This window comes from Symsagittifera roscoffensis, chromosome 5 (genome assembly GCF_963678635.1).
Source record: "Symsagittifera roscoffensis chromosome 5, txSymRosc1.1, whole genome shotgun sequence".
Lineage (NCBI taxonomy): Eukaryota > Metazoa > Xenacoelomorpha > Acoela > Convolutidae > Symsagittifera > Symsagittifera roscoffensis.
The window spans coordinates 62,823,734-62,848,236 of record NC_087066.1 but is presented as its reverse complement, the minus strand read 5'-3'; the positions used below and the strand labels follow the sequence as shown (position 1 = coordinate 62,848,236).

Sequence of the window (24,503 nt, the reverse complement as noted above, 5' to 3'; positions counted from 1 at the left end):
GCTTACTCTGTTTGAATAACCTGAATGCGATATCGGAGCTGTTTCTAGACTAAGCTTGCAAAAGAAAAACAGCACAAGCTATATTCTGAAGTCTCATTTATCTATTTTCGTAAAAAATCAAAATGGATCAAACAAAAATCAAATTGGAATCCGAACCTATATTTTTTCTACTATATATGTAACAAGACAGATCCAAAAAAATAATTGTCGTGGTATTCAGAATGGGGACTGACAGCGTTATCTGAATCTATTTTTCCTAAAAAATCGTAAAAACTCAAAAATCCAACAGAAAAGTAAACGCTTGTTTGAAAAAGGAATATTTTCTGCCGTACAATTTTTGCCACGAAACAAAACATTGTTTCTTTTTTTTCCATATATTTTTGCAAAATGCAGGTATAATGATTTATTTGTTTGATTTCTTCTGGGAAGTTGAGTTGTGATTGAAAGGTGATAAAATTCGAAGGATGACTGATCAATTTTAATGACATTTATGTGTAATTTTTCAATCTAATTGTCCCATTATGTCTTAATCCGGATCGGATGGAATTGACAATGACAGGGAAAAATGGGGGCGGACCCCCTTCGGGTAAAGTTAAATCGAGCTATAATTGAGAATGGGGGATTTTTCGTTGCTCGAGGATATTTTTTCCGGATTTTTAATGACATCGGTAATTGTCTTTTCTGCTCAGGTGTGCTGGCACAAATGGTAAGTTTGCTGGCACAAGTAAGGGGGCGGGGAGGGGATGATTGTCTGAGTTAGAAATTGATTGAGCTTATGACAGGCAAAAATGACAGTTTGACTCAGGTCATTGCAACCTGTGCGCATATTTGAGTGGAAATTTATGCAAAAAAAATGTGTTTTATCTATATTTTCTTCTCTGTTTTTCATATTTTCCTCATTACTTATGTCAGTCTGTAATGATTTTCCACTTTTATCTGTTATACTTCTGTTTTGACACGTTTTCAACTAGGCAAGTTAAATAGTTCCAGTTGAGCTGAAAACTCGTTTTGAAAATTGATACTTCTGAGCGAGAATTTTCTTTCCTCTGAAAAAGAATCCTTACTGAATGCTTTTTTTTTTAAAAAAAAAGTGAGTCATTCTCTGTAGTGCGTGGATATCGAACGTGCTTCGATCTTTTCACAATTCTGTTCCAGTTTCACTTTGCATAGGTGGTGTAAATGGTAAATGGACTTTGGATTATTAGATTACCGCAGACAAAAGAGATCAACTGTCATTTAAGCCGACTTTTAACGTCTAGCCTGATGCGAAGGGAATCTTTAAGGCCGCAATTAGATTTACACGTGAATAGTTTCCATGTTTTAATGGAGATGGATTATCGGAAATGATAAGTTTAAATGGCGCCGCGATGGCCTCAGTATTTTCAGTCAATGCTTTCAAGTACATCAGTTTATTAAAGACATGATTCTATTAAAACAAAATGGCAATATTTCATGGTTTTGATATTTTTTGTCGCGTTTTTCATGATTTTTTTAACAAAAAATTTGAACTTTAAAATTTAAACTTGAAAATAAAGTTAATTGAGCGAAGAGCAACCTATAACCTAAAAATTATAAATGTTTTCTTTTCAAATTTTCAAAAGTTGTTTATATAAACTTGGCAGATTTTAATCTTATTTAAGTTTCATAGATCACTTCAAGTCACAGCTTCTACTTTTTAATATTATTTTAGCCATTTTTTTTTTTCATTTTTTCCATCATTTTTAGCCATTTCAGTACAATATTTGTTTCATCTGAAACTGATATTATTTTGTAGCTTTTTCGCGGGACGAAGTAGTGGATGGGGCGAGTGGAGATGTGCTGATCAATCAGTGCTACTGCTCAGTCTATGTCTCAGTCTCCGAGGAGAGGAAGTCCCGCACGGCCACCATACGCGTAGCTAGTGAGTATACCACCACAACCACACTCTTGCATTATCATCCACTTCGGAATGAATAACACGACGAACAATAAATATTGTATTTGAAAAGTTGTAAGATGTAAATCAAAAATTTGAAGAAAAAAAAACCCAAGTTTGATGCCGGTGAAAAAACAAACCGATGTTTTTCTTTCGTTCAAAATTGTAGTTTTCTAAATTTTGGAAAACTCAAAAAAATAAGTTGATTTCCTATATAAATTATACAATGTTTCATTTTATTGAAACGTTCGTTTTTGAAAATGTTTCATTTTATTTTACTTGAAAATAATTTTCATTGTATTAGTTTGAAACTATCGGCGTTTTATTTATTTTGTTATTATTTTTTGCTACTATATTTGCGCAACTTATTTTCCTTTAGCACGTTTCGAGATGCGACAGGTTTCAGGAGCCTCTTTTGAATGTCAACTAAAATTGATCCTTTTTCTTTATTTTCATCAAGTTGAAAAGTACTATTTTAGCCAAAGCGAATTATGCCGTTCATATGCCGCTAATTACAAAATTAACGAATAATATTAGATTAGTGTTACATTAGCCATCTTGCTTATGTTCACGCCTTTGTCTTGATTTTAAAAACATTTTTTTTTTGTAAACCGTGGTGTACTTTTAGTTGTAATCTTCGTCGTCTTGTTGATTGGTTTCTAGTAACATGTAACATTGTCAAGCATTCAAGCGTCTCCCTTCATAAGTACACAAAACATGACTGAACGAACAACTTTTGTAAAAAATAATTAATTTTCTGATGTTTTTGTGTTTAGATTCGCTTTCTTAAGCCCCACCTTATATAGGTGACATAACTACTTACCAACGGTACAAAAATACAAGACTAAAAATATGTAATTAACTGAAAAGTACATATGTTAATCCTGACAATGAGTAAAGCTTGTTGGTCAGCGTCGAACTTTTGTATGCGATGTGTATTTTTGTAGCAGTAATTTAATGGTCATCCAGTTAGTTACATCTCTAAAAATGACCAATTCAATTCTATCTGCTTTTTTATGATAATAAAGTGACTATGCTAATATTTTGGTGGTATGTTTACTGATGAACTGTTAAAGACCGCAGCATGTAATAAGAGCGACCGAGTTATTAAATAAAGAAGCGGTGAGAACGTGTAACTTGCCAAGTAAACAGTCACTTGATCGTTCACTACAAGTTGTTGTCGTGACTCGAATCTCTTAAAGACAGTAGTGGTACCTCGCAGCTTAACATTCATAAGTTCAGTTCTTGACTTTTTCGTGTTTTGCATCGAAAATATCTTCAATGACAGTTTTGAACCGCGTTTAAACATTTATGTTCAAACTTTGTTGTCTAAAAACATCGAGAGAAAAATTATGATTTTTCACGGTTAAGTAATACGTCAGTGAAACGTAATGTAAGTGTACAATGAAGCGTCTTTTCAGACTTTTCGAATATCCGTCTTTTCAATATGAGCACATAAGTTATGAAGTGCATCTTTTTCTATCATAATGACCCAGACGAAAAAACAATTATCAGAAAAACCCATGCATGAATACTGTAAAAATTAGTGTACTGTAATCCTTCGCTCTGATTTCAAATGAAAAGTTGCACATATCAGCACTTCTCTGACAACTCAAAGTAGTTTCCTAATTACAAGAACTTAAAAAGAAACTATGATAGCTGGTTACTGTGCAAGCTGCACAGAATATTCCGATCGTAGTCTAAAAATTACAAAAAAAGAAAAGTGTCGCTTTTTCTGCGTAGTGTGATGAAAAGATTTGAACAAAAAAAAACAGAACTTATTTTAGGCATATTTCAAAATTATAATAAAAGAGACACCACATTTTTTGATTTGAAAATTGGGATCAATTGAGCAATCTCTCCCCAATCCCTCCCCGTAATGACCAACTGAGCTATCTCCCCCCCCCCCCTAGCACCCAGCAAAAACGGTAGAACGCTCCAAAGAGACGTCAGCAACAAACGCAAGTACATGATTAATATGTTCGTAGCATGCAATCAATTGACCGAGTGAAATTTATTTTAAATGAGTTTCGAGAAAAAATTTGAAAAAGAGAAAGTTTTTTCAAATTTTTTTTTGCAAATTTTTGCTTGTGCGACCATGGCCTCATCGAGCAAAGCGACTTACCAGGGTTGGTGCTCTAGCCTTATATCTGAATATCAAAAACTGTTCTGCGCAGCACATTAAAATTGCTTTTTTTTCCCATTTAGGACAGAAAAAAGGCACTATAAGCGACCCAAAACGCCTTAGTTTGATTGATTCATTTTTCAATCTGAATTTAATTTTTGAGCATTGATATTGTAAATTTTGGCGTTACACTATCGTTGAAGAAACTGGTTTATGATTTCATATCAATCAAACAGTTTTGAAGTTGTTATAAACATGTCTCAAGTACCTATTGAGCTATCTCCCCCCTACGCGAGAATGGGGGGGATTCCTCAATTTATCCGAAAATTTACTAGAAAAACTTAAGAAAATGAGAAAATATAAATTTTTTTGATTTTTTTTGCAGAAAAGTTTTTGAGTAAAAAATGGCGCTAAAAAACTCTAAATACTATTTTTTCTTTAGTAAAACTAAATCTTCACGTCAAAATAGCGTAAAAATTTTGCTTAATGCTTAAAAGCCTGCTCGCGCGTATTTAGATCAAAAGCCTGCTCGCGCGTATTTATTCGCTCGTATTTAGATCAAAAATAAAAAAAATAAACTTGTTTTTCTTGATACTAAGACTTCTTGAGATAATTTTTAAAAATCGTTCAAATCGCGACTAAAAGGGCTTTATTGTTCCGACTTTTGATACGAAAGTAACGGAATATTTGTGCTCGGGGTGGGTTTTTTTTCTTCAGACAAATTTCGACTTTTTAACTAGCCATTTTTGACGGAATTTTTAAAAATCATTCGAAAGGTATTGTTTTTCTGAGCTCAAATTTGAAAAGATATTTCACCTGTGAACATTTTTCGTAAAGTTATGGGGGTTTAAATATTGCCATTTTGGCCAATTTGGGACAATTAATGCGCGATATAATTCGCGCTATTAACGCGTAAGCGGAAAGTTAATCCGTCTTAGAAATCGTTCCAAATTTGGTTTAACGAAGCTTATTTGCCATAATTGATTTATTACAAGTAGCGAAATCTATCCTTTTGTACTTTATATGGCGTGTGGGGGGATGATTTTCATTAAAAAAATTCAAATTTTTGAAAAAAAAAATTTCATTTTGTTTTATTACTTTTAATTTTTTTTATGATATTACTGCTCCATAAACCTTAATGGGCAGTCGGAACATTCAGGGCTTCGCCCTGATACGAGCAGTCTTGTTATGATATATAATTAGTCCCATTCCGATGAATTTTTGTTGTCCCTGATTTTGCATGGAAAACAATAAAAAAGAAATAATAAATGAAAGAAAGGGCTTTAAGATGATGTATCACTCGGTTCATTCCGATGATTATTTCGTCCCTATTTTTAATGGTCAGAACAGTTATTCAGTTTCTGTAAAATTGTATACAGTAATTTTTTGTCAGTAGCAAAAGCTTTCCGCTTTTTTCCTGATTAATGAGACATTTTTCGCATTTTATCATTTCTATTGATTTTTATGACTGTTCATATCAGGAAATCTAATTCAAATCGCATCAAAGAATTTAAGTTTTATGAGCAGATCTGTCCATTTTTGAATCCCTATACGAAAGTTTTGAGTTCAATCGATAAAAATTAATTCATGCATTTTCGTATTTTTTTGAATAGTTTTCTGGCTGATTTATTCATGGTTTAATTTTCCAATATAAGCGCTGATTTGACATGTGTGCGCTAATTGTTTTGCTTTGCTTGTAGTTACATGCGTTCTTGCTGCTACAATGGTACTTGAGAATCTGAATATAATTTTTAAAATGATGACACCACACGACTAAAATGAAAATCGACAGGGGAGCCAAATTCAACAAAAGATATTAAAGAGTTGAGTCTCATTTACTTGGTGGCTTCTAAGCTATGTGCGTGTGTGCCAAATTGATAATTCTTCAGAGCAGCGCCTGCGGCCGATTTTTGGCAATTTTAGAGCTGAAAGTTTATGTCACAAATCGTGATGTTACAGATGAAAAGACGTCGCATCTCATTTTTTATGTTTAACTATTCAAATTAAGCTATTACTGAAGCAGTATAGTTTGTTTAGCGTCGCAGATGTTGAATGCAAACTTCAATTAAACATTAAAAACAAGAAACAAGCTTGTTCACAAACGCTTCAGTCTCAATTAAACTATTAAGTTTGATTTAATGAGCTAAAAAAACTTGTTTTACTGATCAATACACAGAGCAAACATAATGCTCGAGGGAGAAGCTCCTTTGTTATAAGCCAATTAAGTGCTCTTCAATTAATTAAGTCATGTGTAATAACTTGTCTTAACAGCTGAGATTCTTACCATCAGTATGAATTGGTCCATATTTTAGTCGCTGTGATAAAATTTAACTAAAAATCATGTTTTTACCAAAAATGAGAAAAACTGTTGTGTAATTTGAACAATAGGGGTCCAAGTTCGAATCCGGTTAATTTTTTCTTGAACTAGAAATCTTTTCGTAGAAAAGCGTGATCGGTTTGAAATGCAGAAAATGTGAAAAATGAAATCAGTAATTTTGCGATGAAATATTATTTTATTTTCTTTTTTTAGGCCTCAAGAAGGATTTTTTATCTGACCCGATATCGAAACGAGTTGCAGTGGGTAGTCCAGTTGAACTGCAGTGCCGACCGCCCGAAGGGGAGCCGAAACCCGAAGTGTACTGGCTCAAAGATGGGGCCAAGGTCATCGGGTCTCGTTTCGTAGTGGGGGAGCAATACCCGACTTTAATGATAACCGAAGCTACGTTCGCAGACACGGGAGAATACATTTGCGTGGCCAAAAATGTGTTCACGCAAAGAGAGTCATACCCGGCCAAATTGGATGTTTATGGTGAGTAGGCAAAGTTATTTTTTGGGCCCAGTGAATTGCACAAAAAGCCCACTTTGTATTTAAATTAGAGGGTATTCGTAGCTAGTTTTATTGTTCATGTCTGTATAAAGGTTTTTTAGCATAGTATTTTCTTACAACTATAATAGCTATTTTCCGACTACAAATTGCTATTTTTGATCTGTTTTTGTAGTTTCTAAATAATTGACAAGGAAATCAAAACACACGCTTTTACAATTTTTCGAACATCACAGTCATCAGCAGAAAGCATCTTTTATTGCTCTGGGATTGATAAAAACAGGATATAATTTTATTACCTAGCAGACAGCTTTCATGAATTTTTTGGAGTCTCTGTACTTTTTTTATAGTATAAGAACACCTTGAATTTCCCTGTCTATAAGCAACATAGGATGTCACTCACTCACTATTAATATTTTTCAATAAAATAAATGAATAAATTAGCAACTAACAGCATAAGCAAGTGAACGACCCTATTTTTATTCATTTCAATTTGTGCAAACAATAAATAGCTCTTGAAATTAGATTTTAGCAAGGTCCTTGACTTAGTCTTAAGATGCTCATCATTTTAAACGACCTCTCTAAAATTGTTTGCTTATTGTTAAAAAAGATGAAAATGTTTTGTATGATTTTTTTATGTTGCACGTGAGAAACCATTCTTTCTGGGGTGAATTTTTTTCGTCCTACTGTTAAAACTAAATGCTGCGGTTTTCAATTTTTTGTTGTGTTTTTCATGACTTCATTTAGCTCGAAAATTGAAACTCGTTACCTGAAGATGAAACATGTTAATCTTAAAAATAATTGCCCATATTTTGACTAAATCATGAGACAATTATTGAGTTGCTTACAAAAATAAATTTAAATGCTAAAGATTCACCTTATCATGATAATTTTCTTCATAATATTAAATTTTCTGTGGCTTCAAATTGGGCATTTTAGCCATAAATCTAAAAATTATGTAGTTTTGTAACCCAAGCGTGACTACTTTCAATTTCAAAGCTATCAAAATAACGATTGTCGCCGAGAACTAAGAAAGGAGACTTCTTTTTAATTTTCACTCAAAGTAATCTTCAAAAACAGATGGTTTTAGTTTTCCTGGAAGAATCAGCCTAGCTAGATTAGTACACGTGGCTTTAATCTAGCTTCAACTAGATTATACCGTTATAGTTTGATAAATAGCTTCTCAAATCATAGTCTATTTATTAAAAGCAGAAGTTAACTGTCTTTTAGTTATTTTAAGATAATCCTCCGATTTACATTTACGACGTTTTGGCGTTGTAAACTATGGCATTTTGGGAGAAAATCTGACCAATTTTCCCTGACAATTTTTGATTTTTTTTTCAAATTTAAACCCAGAGTTTGAATGTCTTTTGTAAATGTTCATTAATTTTTCCTCTTTTGAAAAGTATCATTTGGGAATTTTTTTATAGAACGAGTTTGAAGAAATTTGAGAGGATTGTGTCCTACGTGTTTGTGTTGAGTTTCATTTTATTTGGGACTTTTTTATAGAACGAGTTTGAAGAGAATTGAGAGGATTGTGTCCTACGTGTTTGCGTTGAATTTCATTTTATTTGGGACCTTTTTTATAGAACGAGTTTGAAGAGAATTGAGAGGATTGTGTCCTACGTGTTTGCGTTGAATTTCATTTTAGTCAGACATGACACGTCACCGAAAATGTCAGTTAATCGAAAATTGAAAAATTTTAACTAAATCGAATATTTCATTATATTTTCTACGACTGAAGACTTCCAACTAAATAAATGAATGAATTGAACCTATGAAATGATTATTTGTATCAATGTATCTAAAACTTAAAATAGATTTTTGATTGTTTCGGCAAAAGAAACATTTTGAACTTGGAGTAGTTGCCGCTTTTGAACCTTCAGTAAGATATCACTATTTGACAGGCTAGCTCTAATAACAAGTCTGATACACAGTGTATGGCACTAATGCTATACCAAACTAATTGCACAGGTATTTCTATGTACCAGTACTCAGCGGAAGTATCATAAAAGTGTTATAAACCAGTTATAACTTGGACACATGCCCGCTGCTAGAGTAAATCCGGCATAATGTAAAAAGTGGTTTGTTATTCTGACCAAATATGTGCGACCATGTTTTAACACTTGTTTTGCCCGTCTGTATGAAGAGTTATGTTAGTTTAGTGCTACAAATGAGACCATGCTCAAATAGGTTTTAGAATTAATTTGGATTAAATTAATTTACTGTCACCTGTTTTCGCGGCCTTGTGAAGGAAAAACAGAGATCAGAAGCGATTCAAAAATTTGCACTTTTCAATGTAAATTTTTAAAAAGCATACGAAATTTGATCACAGTTCTTAAAATTTTGAATTTATTTTGTTGTTTCTGGAAAAATTAATGGTTGATATTGTTTTTCTTAACATTTATTTTCTGGATGCCCAAAAATGATTCGGTTCTTTTTTAAATTCTAAAGAAAAATGTCTTTGGTGGATTTCGAGGTCTGACTGCTCCTAGAATTTTACTTCCGAGAAGAAGCGTATAACTACATGCCAAAAAGTTTCATAGGCTGTTATGCTTTTTGATAGGACACCCTGATAGGAAAACCCATTTTGATTTCAGATTTAGCCCAATCAGAAGTTATCTGAAGCCCTTTATATCGATTCTCAAACCCACTTACTTGAAAAAACCCATTCTCATAGGTCACTATTAGGATAATTAAAGGGCAATTTGCACATCGAGTTAACTTAGATGAGCCATTTATTGAAATGTAATAGAATAATTGTAACAGTTTGAATATATTATTTTAAGAAGTTCCTAATTTAAGAAGAAAATCGTTTTTTTTTTGTTCCAGAGGACGGCGGCTGGTCGGACTGGTCTCGGTGGAGCGAGTGCAGCAGTGAGTGTGGGAAGGGAACTCTAAGCAGGAGCAGGAGCTGCAACAAACCCCCACCTGTCAACGGTGCAGACTGCGAGGGCAAATCGGACGAAACTGCCGACTGCACTATTGTATGCCAAGGTAAATTTCTATAGTTAAAAATATAGTTATACTTTTTAAAAGGCTCTTAGGATGCAAAAAACAAGATCTCCGTTTACTGTATCGAAGGAGCGTTTTTAAACTGCCACCGGGTCTATTCTCTCCTCACTATTTTGAGCCTTGCTTCCGTGGGAGAGGGGAGATTGAGAATATCCATTTTGCCGCGGCCGGTCTGACCTTGAAGAGGCGGATGACACTGGGGCCCCTCTAATTGTGACCGTGTGGGATCTTGGTAGCCTCTTATCGCAAAGGGGGAAATTTTGTTTCGAGGTCAAATATGTTACGCTTTTGAATTAGTCCATTGTAGGAGTAGAAAATTTTGAACTAGATACCATATAGACAACAAGATCCGCTTTGATTGCAATTTTGATACAAAAGTAAGCCCCATGTAAAGCGATTAAATGTCTGTGAACCACAAATATGTCTTATTCAAACTGATACGTTTTTATGTTTTTTATTGTTGTTGAAATTGATATAGATCTTGGGTTTTTGGGAGGTTTCCGTTGTAAGTCCGTAATCGCTAAAGTTTTTGAGTTTTTTACCGCCTTTTTTCTGATTGAAATCTCTTATGTTCGACCTTCGTAATAGGTTCCACAAAAACGTCATTCAAGTAAAGCTCCAGCGTAGTCAGTTTTTATTCCCAAAAAATTCTAGTCAAATTTTAGCGTTTGTTTTGTTTGAATTAATAAATAGCAGTTTCATCAACAGAAACTTTTGACCCAAACAAGTTATGTTGCTCCATTTTTAAAGTAAACGCTGTATGTTTTGTATTCCGTCTATTATGTCAATTGTTTCATATTTTCAAGCCTGGATTGGATTTTTAAAACTTAGTTTTAAAATACAAAAAAAGAGGAACCTAGTTTTTCAGTTTTGAAAACAATTGTTTTTTTTGTACTTTTGTCTCGAAGAGATTTTTTGTGCTTTATTATTCCTTGTTGAAAACTCTTTGAAACGGTACTTCTAAGATGCTCCAGCTTTGTTAATCCTCACTCAAAGTATCTTTTATATCTTCATTAAGTCATAGAAACATGATATCAATGAATATTTAATGATGTTATTTGGACGTTGCAGCTGCAATTCCATTTGCATGCCCATGTACCGTGTGAGAAACAATCGCACCTGAATCATAAAGCGAAAATCAAAAACCGTGAATTTCTATCTCTTTTTTTGTATATTGATTTATATATTTTCTTAATGAAAAACCCAAAATGAATACAAAACCAAGTCATTTCGAAAAAGTAATATAATTTCAATTATATTTCATCACATCAATTTTGGTTGTCAGAGCTATGGAAATGCCGGCGCCTGGCGTTTAAACAGACGTTAACCCCATAGAGCTGATATTAAAGAAATTTTGCTCTTTTTTCTGGAATCTGAGCGATTTTCAGACTGGAAAAGTCTTTCTAGATCGACTTTTGATCCAGCACCAAGACCTGCTATTTTTTCGCTTATCTCGCGTAATAGATTTGGAATTAAGAGGATATGTGTTTCGATTTAAGTAAATCCTTCCCTCTTACATCAAACCGATGGCGCCTCAAAGTCTAAGCAGCTATTTATGCCGTTCATTTTTTATAGCAGCACCACCGGTTTCCGCCTTCCCTCCCCCTCGCCTTTTCTGATATTTTTCTTTTCCTTTTCAAATTCTGGATTGTTTGTTTTGTCCACAGCGGAGCATGTTTGTGTTGCCATTTGGTTGCTTTACAAGCAATTCAGAGCAGGTGGACTTTTTTAAAAAAATCAACCGAACAAAGACCTTTTCAGCTCCCAAGTTGTAAAACGTTCCCTGAATGTTTTTCTTATTGACCGAGATTCGATGCAATCTTGTTATGAGACTGAGTAGAAAAACAAAAGCTGAATTGCCAAATGAAAGCAAAATTTTATCGAGATCCTGAAAATTTTAAGCAAAACTTTTTGAGAGAAAAGTAACTGAACATTGTTTTTTCATGCTTTTCATATTTTTTTATACTTTTTATTGAGTACAACTAAGATTTCTCATTATTGCCTCTAAAAATGTTTGACCTACATGGTAACTTTTGATTCTCACAAATTCGAACCCAATAGGCTAAGCATGAACCTCAGAAGACGGAAACTGTCTTCAAAATCCCCTATCAAAGAGTCGGAATTAAATTAATTAAAGAAGGCTTTTCAAAACCGTTTAGTCGGCGCTTCCCGCTGTAATGTTATTAATAAACTAGAACTAACTTGTCATTTTGTGAATTTCTTCAATAACTCCTGCCTTCAACTTCCCTATGAGAAACATACCCGCTGTTTTTCAATAACACAGGCCGTAACTGGATCCTACTTATCTATCAATTTCGCCCGAAAACTCATAAATCTATTCTGGATAAGGTCTCCTATTATTAGGCTTGAATATTAGGTTCGAACTCGCTTAAGATAACATGGCCCTTATTAACATATTAATCAATTTATTGAGCGGAGAGTCTGAATTCACTTGTCTGTAAAGTTTTCATGCTTTGTTGCAATTTAATTCATTTGTATTTACTTTTTCACAAAATTATATGCTTTTTTCAGATATTTGTGATGCAATGTTCAAGTTTTTATCATATGAACAGTTGTTTATGCTATTTTCTTCTGATTCATTGGGATATGATTTATGGGGAAAAGTAACAGAAAGTTGGTTTTTATGGGGAAAATTAAGAATTTATATTAGAATTTGCTCTGGAAGTAACATAATTATGCAGTGTCTCGCTGTGTTCAAAACAGACACTGACGCTAATGGCATCGTAGTCGGGTCGTAAAAGGGGGAACGATTAGGGCAAAAAGTCAGAATTGGGCCGATTTATTGGATTTCCCAATTATTCTGGGGTGTTAGAGGGCGCAGCACATTTATTCCCGCGAGATGAGCGGGATAATCTGTGTGTCTTTAGTCATATGCTTTTTAAATGAAAGCGAATCCATAAGCATTATTTTACGACGCTTTATCTGAACATCTAAACATATGTAAGCCGCCTAGAGATTATTAAATATCCCAACCCGGGGTTATAAGTGATACACTCAAAAAAAAGATACTTGTACATTTTAATTCATGTAATTCTATGATTAGAAGAGGAAAGTACCGTCATTTTATTAACTCAAACCTAGGTTATCATATCCAATAAGTCAATATCTGAGTTATTGATTTTCATTGGTTAATGATTTCTTGCGAATCCAACCCACCTCCCCTGTTAGTTGAAAAAGTTTTTACTCATGAGTTCAGAATTGCCTCAGTCTCAGATTTTTTACTTTCTCACCAAAATTCCACATAAAACAGTCAAAGAAAATTTTTAGATAAGAGTTAAGTAAATATTCTGTTATTTTTGGAAAGAGCAATTTTTAGCAATTATTAAAAACTTGACAAGACAAATATTATATGATGGACGTTTGACAGGGTGCAATATAACTTGTTTGTTCAGGATACTTTTCAAGTTTTTCCAACGTTTTTATTTACAGGAAAGAAAGCTAAATTGTTATTAGTTTTTTTTAAAAAAAAGCTGTTGCAGCTAAAGAAAACTATTTTTTGACGCTATTTTTAGAGCGAAATAAAACAAACGCATGCTCATATTTTTGCAAATCGGCTATGTGATAACTCTCTTAATTTTCCTTGCATCAATTATTTTTAACAACCTAAGACTTATGTAGGTAAGCGTTAAATCAAATTTTAATGGAATATTCAACATCCCCCAACAGAAAATAGCTCAAAATTCATCTACTTATAGGCTTCTCTTGTTGAGAATCCATTTGCATAAGTACAAATGCATAGGACTATCGAGAGTCGATTTACATGATTAATCACCTATTTCAGCTCTGCATTTTTTATAAGTGTTTTCCACTTGAAACGAAACCCAAAAAATAGCAATTACTATAAAAGGCTCTACTTCTATTTCAAACACTTTGGGTTTTCTTTCAAAGGGATTTATTTTATAAGTGAAACATTATGATGAAATAACAATGAGTGGAGGAAACCCTTTCATCCGCACAATGCTTTCAGCATGTTTTCATGATTTGTAAAGTCGGATTGTTTTTTTTTTTAGTAATTTGTAGTTAGTTCAAAGACTTCTGTGTACCATTGAAAAATCCAAAAAAAAAGCCGACGCAATTAGTTTAATGACTTTCGCGTAGCCCAGAAATTGCACTAAAGGTTATGAGGATATTAAATATTTAAAGTTCTAAGAAGTACATGCAGTTTTTTCTTATTTAACAAGCACCGATCATGGTGAGTCTCGATCCCCGAACCTCTTGATTGCGAGGCGTCACGTACTCTTCGCTCTGCAACATCAGTTATGATTTGTGTTTAGACCCGAATAGTGTACGTGGGGCTAACGGGGGTTGGGGGGAGTGGGGACCCTGGAGTCCCTGTAGTCAGAAGTGTGGCCAGGTGAGAAGAAGAGACTGTGCTGTTAGACGAGCATCAGGGGGAGGGGTTTTGAAGACAACTGACAGTGACCAAGGAGCATTCAGTGGAAGTACTCCATGTCAAGGTATTCAACAGCACGCCAATACTTTTCCCAACACTTTTTTATCAGTTAAATATCTACGTTTCCAAATATTTAATTGTAAAATCATACTTTTTCGTGGCATCCTTCACGGCTTTGTATCATTCTAATTGGTAAAGAACTTCAGGACGACAGATAATTTAAACGAAAAATTTAATGATTGAAAAAAAATTTTTTTGTATTAATCTATGAACAAGATGATAAAGAAATTTTTTAAATCGAAGTCAGCTAAATTTTAAGCCTTGTGAAGGTGAAGTTGGTATGTTTTTAATCTTCAAAATCAAGATTAATAGGCTAAAAACGGTTCTATTTCAGGTGAATCAGTGGAGCACAGAAACTGCAGTGGGGACTATTGCACCTTCATCAGTCTGGGAACAGCTCCTCCGAAGAGAAACAACAAACCAGCTCAGCCTGTACAAGGTAAAAATGACCTTGCTTTATATTTTAATCCTTCCCAGATATCAACATTAGCGGAGATTGAGCGGAGCTACCCAGCATCTCAAGCGATTTGAGAGATCTATTTATTTCTGTTCTGCAAACTTGCTACAATACCGCACCTTGGTTTTGTGATGATGATCTTTTGAAAAAATGGACACGCCATGCTTAATTTTCGTTCTTACTTAAAAAAGTCTTTTCAAAAAAATCTCTCCTGGGAGTTCGACACTTTTGTTCTTCATTAAATCATTTGATGGTAATTAAGTAATAAGGTATAATTCAAATGTCGAGATTGATTAGGGGTCCTATTTTTGAGTTCTGGTTGAGCCGGGTGGGCTTAGGCCGGGCGGTAGAAGTGGGCCAATTATTGATGGTCGCCCCAGTCCAAACGAGAGACATTTCTGTCATCGGGTCCGTGTGTTTTATTCTCTCGCCTGTCAGTTCTTATTTACAGTCGCCATTTGCACCTAATTGCATTTGACCCCAGGCCACCACAAAACAGAACAGATCAGAGCAGCTTCAAATTCAGACTACAAGGGCGAAAGCTCACTTTGCCTAAATTGAATTAAGACAATGAAATGCATCAATTAACTTAGATGAATTAACCAATAAGCTGCATTTTAATTTAATGCACAAACTTTTCTCAAATTCTTTCGAAATGAAATTTATTTAAAAATGTTGTTCTAACTATATTTGTTATTGCAACTGTTCGGCTTATTAGTGCGTCTAATTTATACGTGGTCGTTACCATCGTTAAAAAGTAGCCTAGTTGTTTAAAGGTTCACGTTCAGTCATTAAAATTGTACTGATATTTTATGAATGTGAAGACAAAATATATCATGGGTTTCGCATTCTTGCAGGAAAACTAGTTGTTTAAAAATTAAGTGTTTTTTTAAACATTTTTTCTACAATAGAAGGGTTCAATTGTAATTTCTCGTTTTAAGCTAGTTTATTTTTTTCTTTCCTATAAATAAATCAACATATTGTGCTTAGCTTATTATCAAGTCTTCTTTTACGAGTTTTTTTGTCTTAATCTCAACTAAACTTTATTTAAACTCGTTTTGTTTCCAACTGCTGAATTGTTTTCGACTTCTTTTGATGCAATCTGTTATTTTTAAGGTGAAGTAACTAGTTTTTTTGTCATTGTTGCGGGGACCCTGCACTTCGCTAAATCCCGGACGGTTCCTTTCTTTATCTCACAGCGTGAAGTGATTAGTTAGAAGATAGATCAATGCACAGCACAACAGCAGTTCTACAAATTATTGAGATGACTTATTGGCAGCCTTGAGCAAGCTCAGTTAACTGTTGAATAATGAACTCAACAACGCTCGCCATCAATAATCTTAAAATGATTCTGTTTTTTTTTCGCTAAGGGTAGATTTTTAGCTGAAATAGATTTAAAATTAGCTAACTTATGAATGAATGATAGAAAAAAAAACATCTAAATAACAGATTTTTGTCCTTACACCTATTGTATGATATATACACTACTTTAATTTCATAAACCAGTGTTTCGTGCAGATTTTTTTGATGCGGTGAGTGGTTTTTCGAGAATTTTCAAATATTTGTCGAATTGTTTTTCGGCAGACTACTGTAAGTATGTTCCGACTGGAGATTACCGCCATGGTCAAATACCAAAGGTGTGTCTTAGTGAAACACTTCATAATGGTTAATTTTTTTTGACGCTGACGGGCTTCGATCCAGCGGCGTTTGGCCTGACAGTCGGAGGCACTACCCACATGACCAACACTTAATGTTTCTTGAGTAATGTAAAGTTTGTTTTGTGTGTTTCAGAGAGTAATCTGGCACTGTACTTTGGCCTCATTACCATCGTTGGTCTGTTCATCATAGTGGTGCTGGTGATCGTGTTCTTCATCCAGAGAATGAGCAAGTACGGGGTCATCTGTGGGGGTCACACTCTGGGGGGACCACAGGGGGCAGGGGGGGCTGTGAGTTACATGAGTCATGAGCCATACCACACAGAGGCACTGGCCATGTCCGGAAAATACAGAGAGGGTTAGTTAGTGCTGTTATTTAGTTAACTCACTCAACAGTCAAGTCCAGGATGTTCATCATTTTCCATCGTCATTATTTCATAGCTCTCACTTTTTCCAGCTTTAAAACTATTGTTGTTCGTAAACAATAAATAGCATCATTGAATCACATCGAATTATTGTCACATACCACTCAAAATAGAAAATTTTTGATTATAATCACTATTCATAATGTATGAAAGAAATTAAAATCTGATTGTGATCAGTCAGTCATTTTAACATTTCCTATCTTTTCTTAGTCTAATCTACGGGCTTATACTTGAATGTTTTCTTGCTTATCGATGCGACTTGGGATGTAAGCGAGACAATTTTTTCCTATTGGTTGTATTGTTTATTAAAAGCTGTGGTTTTGGTCTTAGGCCCGCAGTATCCAGCTGGACACTACACTATGCAAACCGCATACCATCCAAACAACTTCGCGCTCTCGTCCTCGACCGGAAACTCCCTCTCAAATGGGACCCATCTGTACTCCTCAGCCGCGGGTGGCAACTTCCCCCACCCTTCTCTAACTTTTCCAAATGGGGGGCTTGTGTCGCCTATCACCTCGTGCACAGCACCTATAGCCTCATCCCAAGTCACTAACGGGGGTTCGGTTCCAGTAGGGAACTTTTTCCTGATGCCCGCTGCTCAGTACGGACTCTTTCAAGGCGACTTGGTACCAACTTCAAAAATGGGCATGAACAACCCAGAGAGCCCGAAGAGTTATCACATGGGGCCAGGTAGTGAGAAAAATGGGTATACTTTGGGTGTGCAATTGGGACCTAGTGGGAACCCTACATTTCTGCCCTTCATGGGACCACATTCGGATAGGGCTTCCATGATGATGGATCACTACGAGGATCTGCCTGAAGATGTTCCTCTCGCTTTGGCACAGGAGTACCAAATGAAAGGTTAGCACAGTTCAAAGTTCAGATTGTTATCCCACAGCAGAGTTCACTGACATAAGCTTTTTAATTTGTACATCAAATAGTTACGAATTTAGTTTAGTATTACATGAAGTTTTGCTACATCGAAATTATCAAAAAAATATAAATCTACCAATGTTTTCTTAAAATACATTTTTGGTGATGTTTTATAATTAATTGCTCAATCAAAAAAATATTTGCAATTTATTTTGTGTTATGTAATTTTTCACTTAGGTTCTATTTTAGCCCTTCAAAACCAGCAAATGATAGTACCGCATTTTGCCGATTACGCAATCAATATAGAACCCCACTGCATAGCGAGGGGCAAAGTAGGCTTCGCTGGAGGTCGGCTATGTATCCCAGACTCCAAAGTATCTCTTCTGATTCCTGAAGGCGCAGTTCCCCGAGGAGCCATGCAAGATGTCTACATTGCTGTGTGTCGTGACGAACGGCAAATTCCGAGCTTAGTCGATAAACCAAAAAGCACTCTTTTAAGCCCGGTTATCATGGCCGGACCTCCGGGTCTAAAGTTTAACAAACCAGTCGTTCTATCATTTGAACATTCGGCTAGAGGATCTATGTTTGATTGGTTCCTTAAGGTGCTCTCAGGTCCGAATTGGAGCGATACTATTTCAGTCAGCGATTCGAGCTCACAAAATTCAGGATCTCAGAACAACAACAACAACTCTTCCTCGCCAACTGGTGAAATGTTTTGTCAAGTTGATCCCGCAACCTGTTACTTAATGAGCGACACGGTCAGAGGTCAATATGCTTTAATCGGAGGCCAGCAGAACGCGGCAACTCTGGTCATTAAGAGTCTGCGATGTGTCACTTTCTGCTGTTTGCCCCCTAAAAATAGCTCTGGAACAGCCCAGGAACTGACGTTTAGAGTGTACTGCATACCAAACTATCGAGACACCTGGGAGGTTAGTAGAAAAATCACTATTTTTGATAAACATAAGCCGCTGGCGAATTTAGACTACACTAACATATTTCTTATAGAAGTAATTTGGTTTTGCCCTAATGTGGCTCAGTTTGTGTTAGAAACAATATAAATCAATACAAGCTAAAAAAACAACTATTTTGCAATTTTAACATGCCTCAAGGGTTTTTTCCAGGTTTTATTGATTTTTTTCCGTCTGTCTTTTTTCTGTTGATTCATACAAATTTTCCCACAGTACTCAAAAAGGCGCAAAATAAACAGTACAATTTAGAAATTATGAGGTCTCATTTATTTTTTTGCTCCACCTTTTTTCATTTGCCTCAAAGGTAATTGAACAAAAGTGAAGGAGAATAGCAAAATGACCCGCCTTCCTTTTTGAACGCACCCATTTTTAACGCTGTTTTTTTTGCGCTTTTGCGATGACCGCGACACTTTTATGCGTCTAAAGTGTTCCCTAAGTTAGTGGATGAGCTTATAAAAACGCATTAATTCTGCGCCCGATTGCATAATCAGCGAAATAAACTCAATAAATTGTTCAGTGTTTAGTGAGACCCCAAGAAGCCTTCCCTTTGAGTGAAATTAAAATTAGAACAAAAAAGAAATTATTTCACAAAATTACTGATGAAATTAATCGAACTTTTCACTCAAAGTCGCTGCCTTTGTTGTGTGATTTTTCTATTTAAGTTTTTTAAATTGTAATTTAGGATCAACAGTACAATATCCCCTCCCCCCTAAATCGATTTAGGGGGGAGAAAATATGAATTTTTACACAATAACTTTGTAGAGAACATACTTTATTATTACCTAGATTCAATAATTAAACATTGAAATATAAATAAAACGTCGATTTATCTGTTTTGTAGCCTATCAAAAAACAAATTGAAAGGAAAACTTCAAGCATAATTACATTTAGAGCGTTTGTATGTAATGCATATTTTACACAGAATTATTTTTCAAAATTATCACTTGAGGGGGAGGACACTACGGTAGGTCACTTAGGGAGGGGGTGGGGAGAAGTCTTAAATTGATTTTTTTTTCAAGTGAAATTGTTTGTCACCGAGTTTTTTCTAGATGACAGAACACAAAAAAAGTGTTTCGATATTTGTAGGGCCAACTTTTTGAATTCAGCCTGAAATAATTGACTAAAAAGAAGTGGCTAAATTGAAAAATAATTAACAAATCCGCGGAAAAATTGAAACTAAGAGATTAAATCGAATGCTCCCTCGGTTAATCAATTTCCATCGGCTCTCCGTAATTCCCATTTAATAGGAAAAACAGCATAAAATAATATCTCCTTACTTGGATAAGTATTGAGGCTTAAATGCATGATCGAAGTCAGGTGTAAATTATGTTTTCATAGATTAAGAAGTTGATTCTTCTTGCACAGCAATTTTGAATCCAGAAAAAGCCATAACTTTGTCAGTTCTGCTGTAATTATTTGACGATAGAAATCACTCTTAGAAATCATGTTCACCAAATGTTAAAACATCAAAGTGAACTTTATACAGGATCCTCAAATCAAATAGGAAGACAGCTCAGTTTTATGTTCGATAAAAGGTTTCTTCATCAAATAATAATAGAACATTTTTCGGTCAATTTTCTGTTCAACTAACTGGCTTCGATGTCGATATTTTTTTATTCTTCTGAAACCAGTGTAATTTTTTTTTCGGTGTCGCAAATTTTTTTTAGCTCCTAGATAATCGACTTTCTAATCTAACCTATTAATAACATAGTTATGAAATATAAATGCAAGAGATGTGGTGTTTAGTTCGTGAACGAATTGGAGCGGCAGTTTGGGGGCACTTTGGTATGTGAGTCGGTGGACCTGGATCTGGTGTCCTACTCGGAACCCCTCAAAATCGCCCTCGGAGACCTCAGTTCAGGATGGATCACCAAGTCCACTCAGCAGGTACATACTTCTAATAACTAATTCAAATATTGAATAGTTTTTCTGGAAAAGTCAACTTACTTATAAACAGCAGGTACTAGCCAAGAAAAAATTGGTTTTTATAAGCTCAATATTCCGACAAATGTGCTTTTGGTTTTGGGCTGCAATTTAACCAAGTTTTCAGATTGAACCAATCCATTACACTTTATATTCTTTGAACATAAATTGAAAAATGTAGCAAGCAAAAACGTGCATGAATGATGGTGGGTTTCAAACCATCAACCTGGCGATCGAAGCTCGGAGGGATTTAGCGCTTACCAATCTCCTTTTGTGTATTAGAAAAAATGCAGGAAGCTTTTTTGATCCTAAGTTAAAAAAATCCACGAGTTAGAAAGAAGGCATTCGCTTTTTCCCTGGAAGATAAACAACCTTGTTTTACTAATTATGACTTATAAACTGGTGAGGTATAACTAGGCAAGACATAGTCATGCCATTAATGCTAATTCAATTTGACAGGTCAGAGACGCTGTGGCTCTTACCTACCCTTATACAATGTTGTAAATATTAGTCTAGTTTGATTGATTAACATTTTGATACTCAAGTGACAACGCAAAAGTTACAATCTTTCGAAGATCTAAGAATTCTTCGAGTCTCGTATCAAAAGCTATAACGTTTCGAGATAACTCTTGCCCTAGTCATGTTTTTGTATCTTCATCTCTATGAAAACCTAGGCAAACAGCTGGGCGCTTTTTGTGTTAATTTTTGTCATAGCTTTCTTCTAAGTCTATTTTGACTGCCTTCCCAGATAAGCTTAAAGTTTTGTCTTCGGAGAGTGAAACGTTTAAGTTTTTGACAGAGTTTTTGCTGGTCGGTTTTGGATTGTTTGGGAAGTACTTGTATTGTTGTGGTGCCGTTAAGTTCCACAGTCCGTCTGTGGCTATAACTAGTTTGACAAATTAAGGGGTGATCAGCTAAACGTATCTGTGTTATGAGGACAAGCGATCGCAACTTGAAACGTCTTTAGTCTTTTATTACCATGCAGTAAAACATGTTGCGTTTCTTCAAACAATCAAACACTGCCTTCGCCATATTGAAACAGAGACACAATTTGAGACAACCGTTTCTGAATACATTTTGTTTGGGGTTATGTTTGCGTAATATTATTGAGTTACTTAAAAATAATTAACTCGAAAAAAAAATTTCTAAACTGGTTTCATTCAAAAAATAGATTGTTAGACATGAGTTGCTGATTTAATTTATGATGTTCATTCGGTCAAAACAATTTCAATTAATGTTTAGGAAATTCCGTTTGACCATCTCTGGAATAAAGTGACATGCCACACCCAACATGCCAGCTTCGCCCTCTTGCGACATAAAAAAGACGCATCTCTCGAATCTTTGAGCTTCAATGTCAAAGTGTCGCAGGGATCCTTCCAACACAACTTCAAATCACTCGCAATAAAAATGACCTCTGCTCACCTGAACTCTGTCAACAACACTTTGCCAATTTTTGACCATTCGAATGAGACGAATAGCGGCGTGGCCAATTCGGACTCATCAGGAAGCGCCGACAACTCTCGGAACCTCTCGGCCGAGTCAGCTTCTATGTTTGTGTTCCGACTATCTCACGAAGTTCGTCAGCGAATGATCGAAACATTTGATAAGAACCATGGCAAAAACTGGTACCATCTTGCGGCCATGTTGAAGTTAGACCAGTTTCAGACTTATTTTGCCACCAAAACCAGTCCTACCGAACATATTCTAGATCTCTGGGAAGCAAGACATCGCGATAGAAACTCTATAGGCCAACTTGTGGACATCTTAAAATCCCTAGGCCAGTTTGAAATTGCAACCTTGATCGAGCACGATTTAGCCGAATGGCTGTAGAGAAGAAAAATTGCGATTTTATCACTCCCAACAACCGCCAAATTCAATTTTGATTGACTTAAAACTTAAATTTCTTGTTCTTTTTTTGTAATAAATAATTATTAGTTTTAATATTTACCTATCAATAGATTTTTGAATACTTGTTTCTCAATAATTAGAAAAAAAGTAATCAGATGCCTAATTTTTTTAAAATAGAATCCGGACTTGAGCTTTTATCGCATCGGAAATAATTATGTAATGGTACTCAATCGCTAATTCAGGAAGGAATTAGTCCTTCTTGAGGAAACTCCTACAACTAGTTGTCAGCTTTAGTAAGCTTATATCGGCATTACTTGGAAATTACGAAAACTTCCCTTTTTGAAGCGCCAATAAGATTTGAGATATGAAATAGTTACCTCGGTTAACTCTAATTAAAGCTCTAGTATAAAAGAAAGACAAATTCATTGCCAAAATTCTAAACAGTTTTTGAAAATTTGCATACAAAAAACTTACGATTTTGATAGAAAAAAGTTCTATACGATTTCATACATTAAATATGGAAACTAAAATTTCGAAAATCTCTGGATTTTTATCTAAATATAACGAGACTGCTCGTATCAGAGTGAAGCCCTGAACGTTCTGGCTGCCTTGAAAGTATATATAATCTTCCCCACGTTCAACCATTGACTGCCCCAGCCTCTCAACCCCTACTTAAAGGTGGGTGGAAGGGGTTGGGCGAATGGCGAGTTAGGTAAAAAAAAGTTAAACAAATTTTCAAACTGCCATGATTTGAGAATTGTAAAAATAGGAAAATCACAAATAATTAAAATCTATACAAAAATATAAGATATGAATTCGAAAAAATTATGAAACAAAATACCTACCAACTACACTTGAGAAAAATTGAATTAATTTGAAACACTATTTTAAAATATTATTAATAATAATAAAAGTCCTAATAAATTATTTTCAAACCAATTATATACACAAAAAATAGTTAATTAATTTATGATTGGTAAAAGTTTGAGAGGGCAACCCAGAATATAATTGTCAAGAAACTTATGATAAAAATGGTCCAAACTGCTCTTTGAAAGATTATTGATAAAATCCGTATAGTTTTTAAAAAATGAAACTTAATTGTTTCAGGATAGGTTTAATATTCATCTAAAAGTAAAATTGTTTTCAGGGTAGACCTAAATTAATCTAAAAGAAAATACAAGTAAAATTCATCAAAATAATTTCAAAAAATCCGTTCTAATAAATTATAATTGAGTAAAGTGGATTATATTGACAGATAATGGTTAAGATTATGGTCCATTTTTAACGGATTATAATCAATTATTTTGTAATTCTAAAGATACTGAATATATAATGACAAAATACTCGATTATGAGCAATTTGCTCTCGGTTCAGAAACTTAGTTCCGTATTTGTAATTCTGACTTTTTTTTGACTTTTTCTAATTGATACCTCAGAAACCTTCTTAGTTTAATTGTTTATTAAAAAACCAACAAAAAAGATTTTAAAGCTTGTAAAATAAGTGAATAAAAACAGTCAAAACGTCGTTAACTCAAGTTTTTTTTTTATCAATGACTCCAATTTGAAACATGCAAGGCAGTGAAAACAAACCGCTAAATTATTAAACCTTTTTGATTATTTTTTTTCAGTTTTATGAACAAAAGTGGATGAACTTCATAAAGCATTTGAGCGGAGAAGGAACTACATATCAATATCTTTTGAAGTTCTTTTCACTATTACCACACTGTTTTTTTGCTCCTCTTTGCGAGAATAACACTTTGCGGATACCGCGTCGGAAAGAGTGTCGGAAAAAAGAAGTACAGATACCAGCCCAACAATCAAAAGCTCAAACCAAGTCTTCAAGCCCACCGGTTAGATCCGATTACCACGGACTCCACAAATAAGAACTACTCCACGCGAGTAGGTGCTACACAGGCTGTTATGAAGGGATTATTTGGATTTGGTAGGTCCATTGGACTACACGAGGTTTCACTTCTTGGTATCCCAAAAGCCATCAACCCGA

The 24,503-nt window shown here is 34.7% G+C and overlaps 1 protein-coding gene across 5 annotated transcripts in view; it reads left to right on the top strand.

Annotated features, from left to right (window-relative positions):
• Positions 1-22,628, top strand: part of LOC134845556 (netrin receptor UNC5A-like) — a 63,159-nt gene extending 40,531 nt beyond the window's left edge. For all 5 annotated transcript variants that reach the window (XM_063862500.1, XM_063862499.1, XM_063862501.1 and 2 more), the window contains exons 3-12: positions 1,775-1,900; positions 6,571-6,849; positions 9,697-9,861; positions 14,175-14,357; positions 14,688-14,792; positions 16,602-16,823; positions 17,221-17,751; positions 18,013-18,692; positions 20,478-20,618; positions 21,897-22,628. In XM_063862500.1, coding sequence (XP_063718570.1) covers positions 1,775-1,900; positions 6,571-6,849; positions 9,697-9,861; positions 14,175-14,357; positions 14,688-14,792; positions 16,602-16,823; positions 17,221-17,751; positions 18,013-18,692; positions 20,478-20,618; positions 21,897-22,484 — 3,020 coding nt within the window. In that variant the 3' untranslated portion in view covers positions 22,485-22,628. The remainder of the gene's footprint in view (positions 1-1,774; positions 1,901-6,570; positions 6,850-9,696; positions 9,862-14,174; positions 14,358-14,687; positions 14,793-16,601; positions 16,824-17,220; positions 17,752-18,012; positions 18,693-20,477; positions 20,619-21,896) is intronic.
• The last annotated feature ends 1,875 nt before the right edge of the window (positions 22,629-24,503 follow it).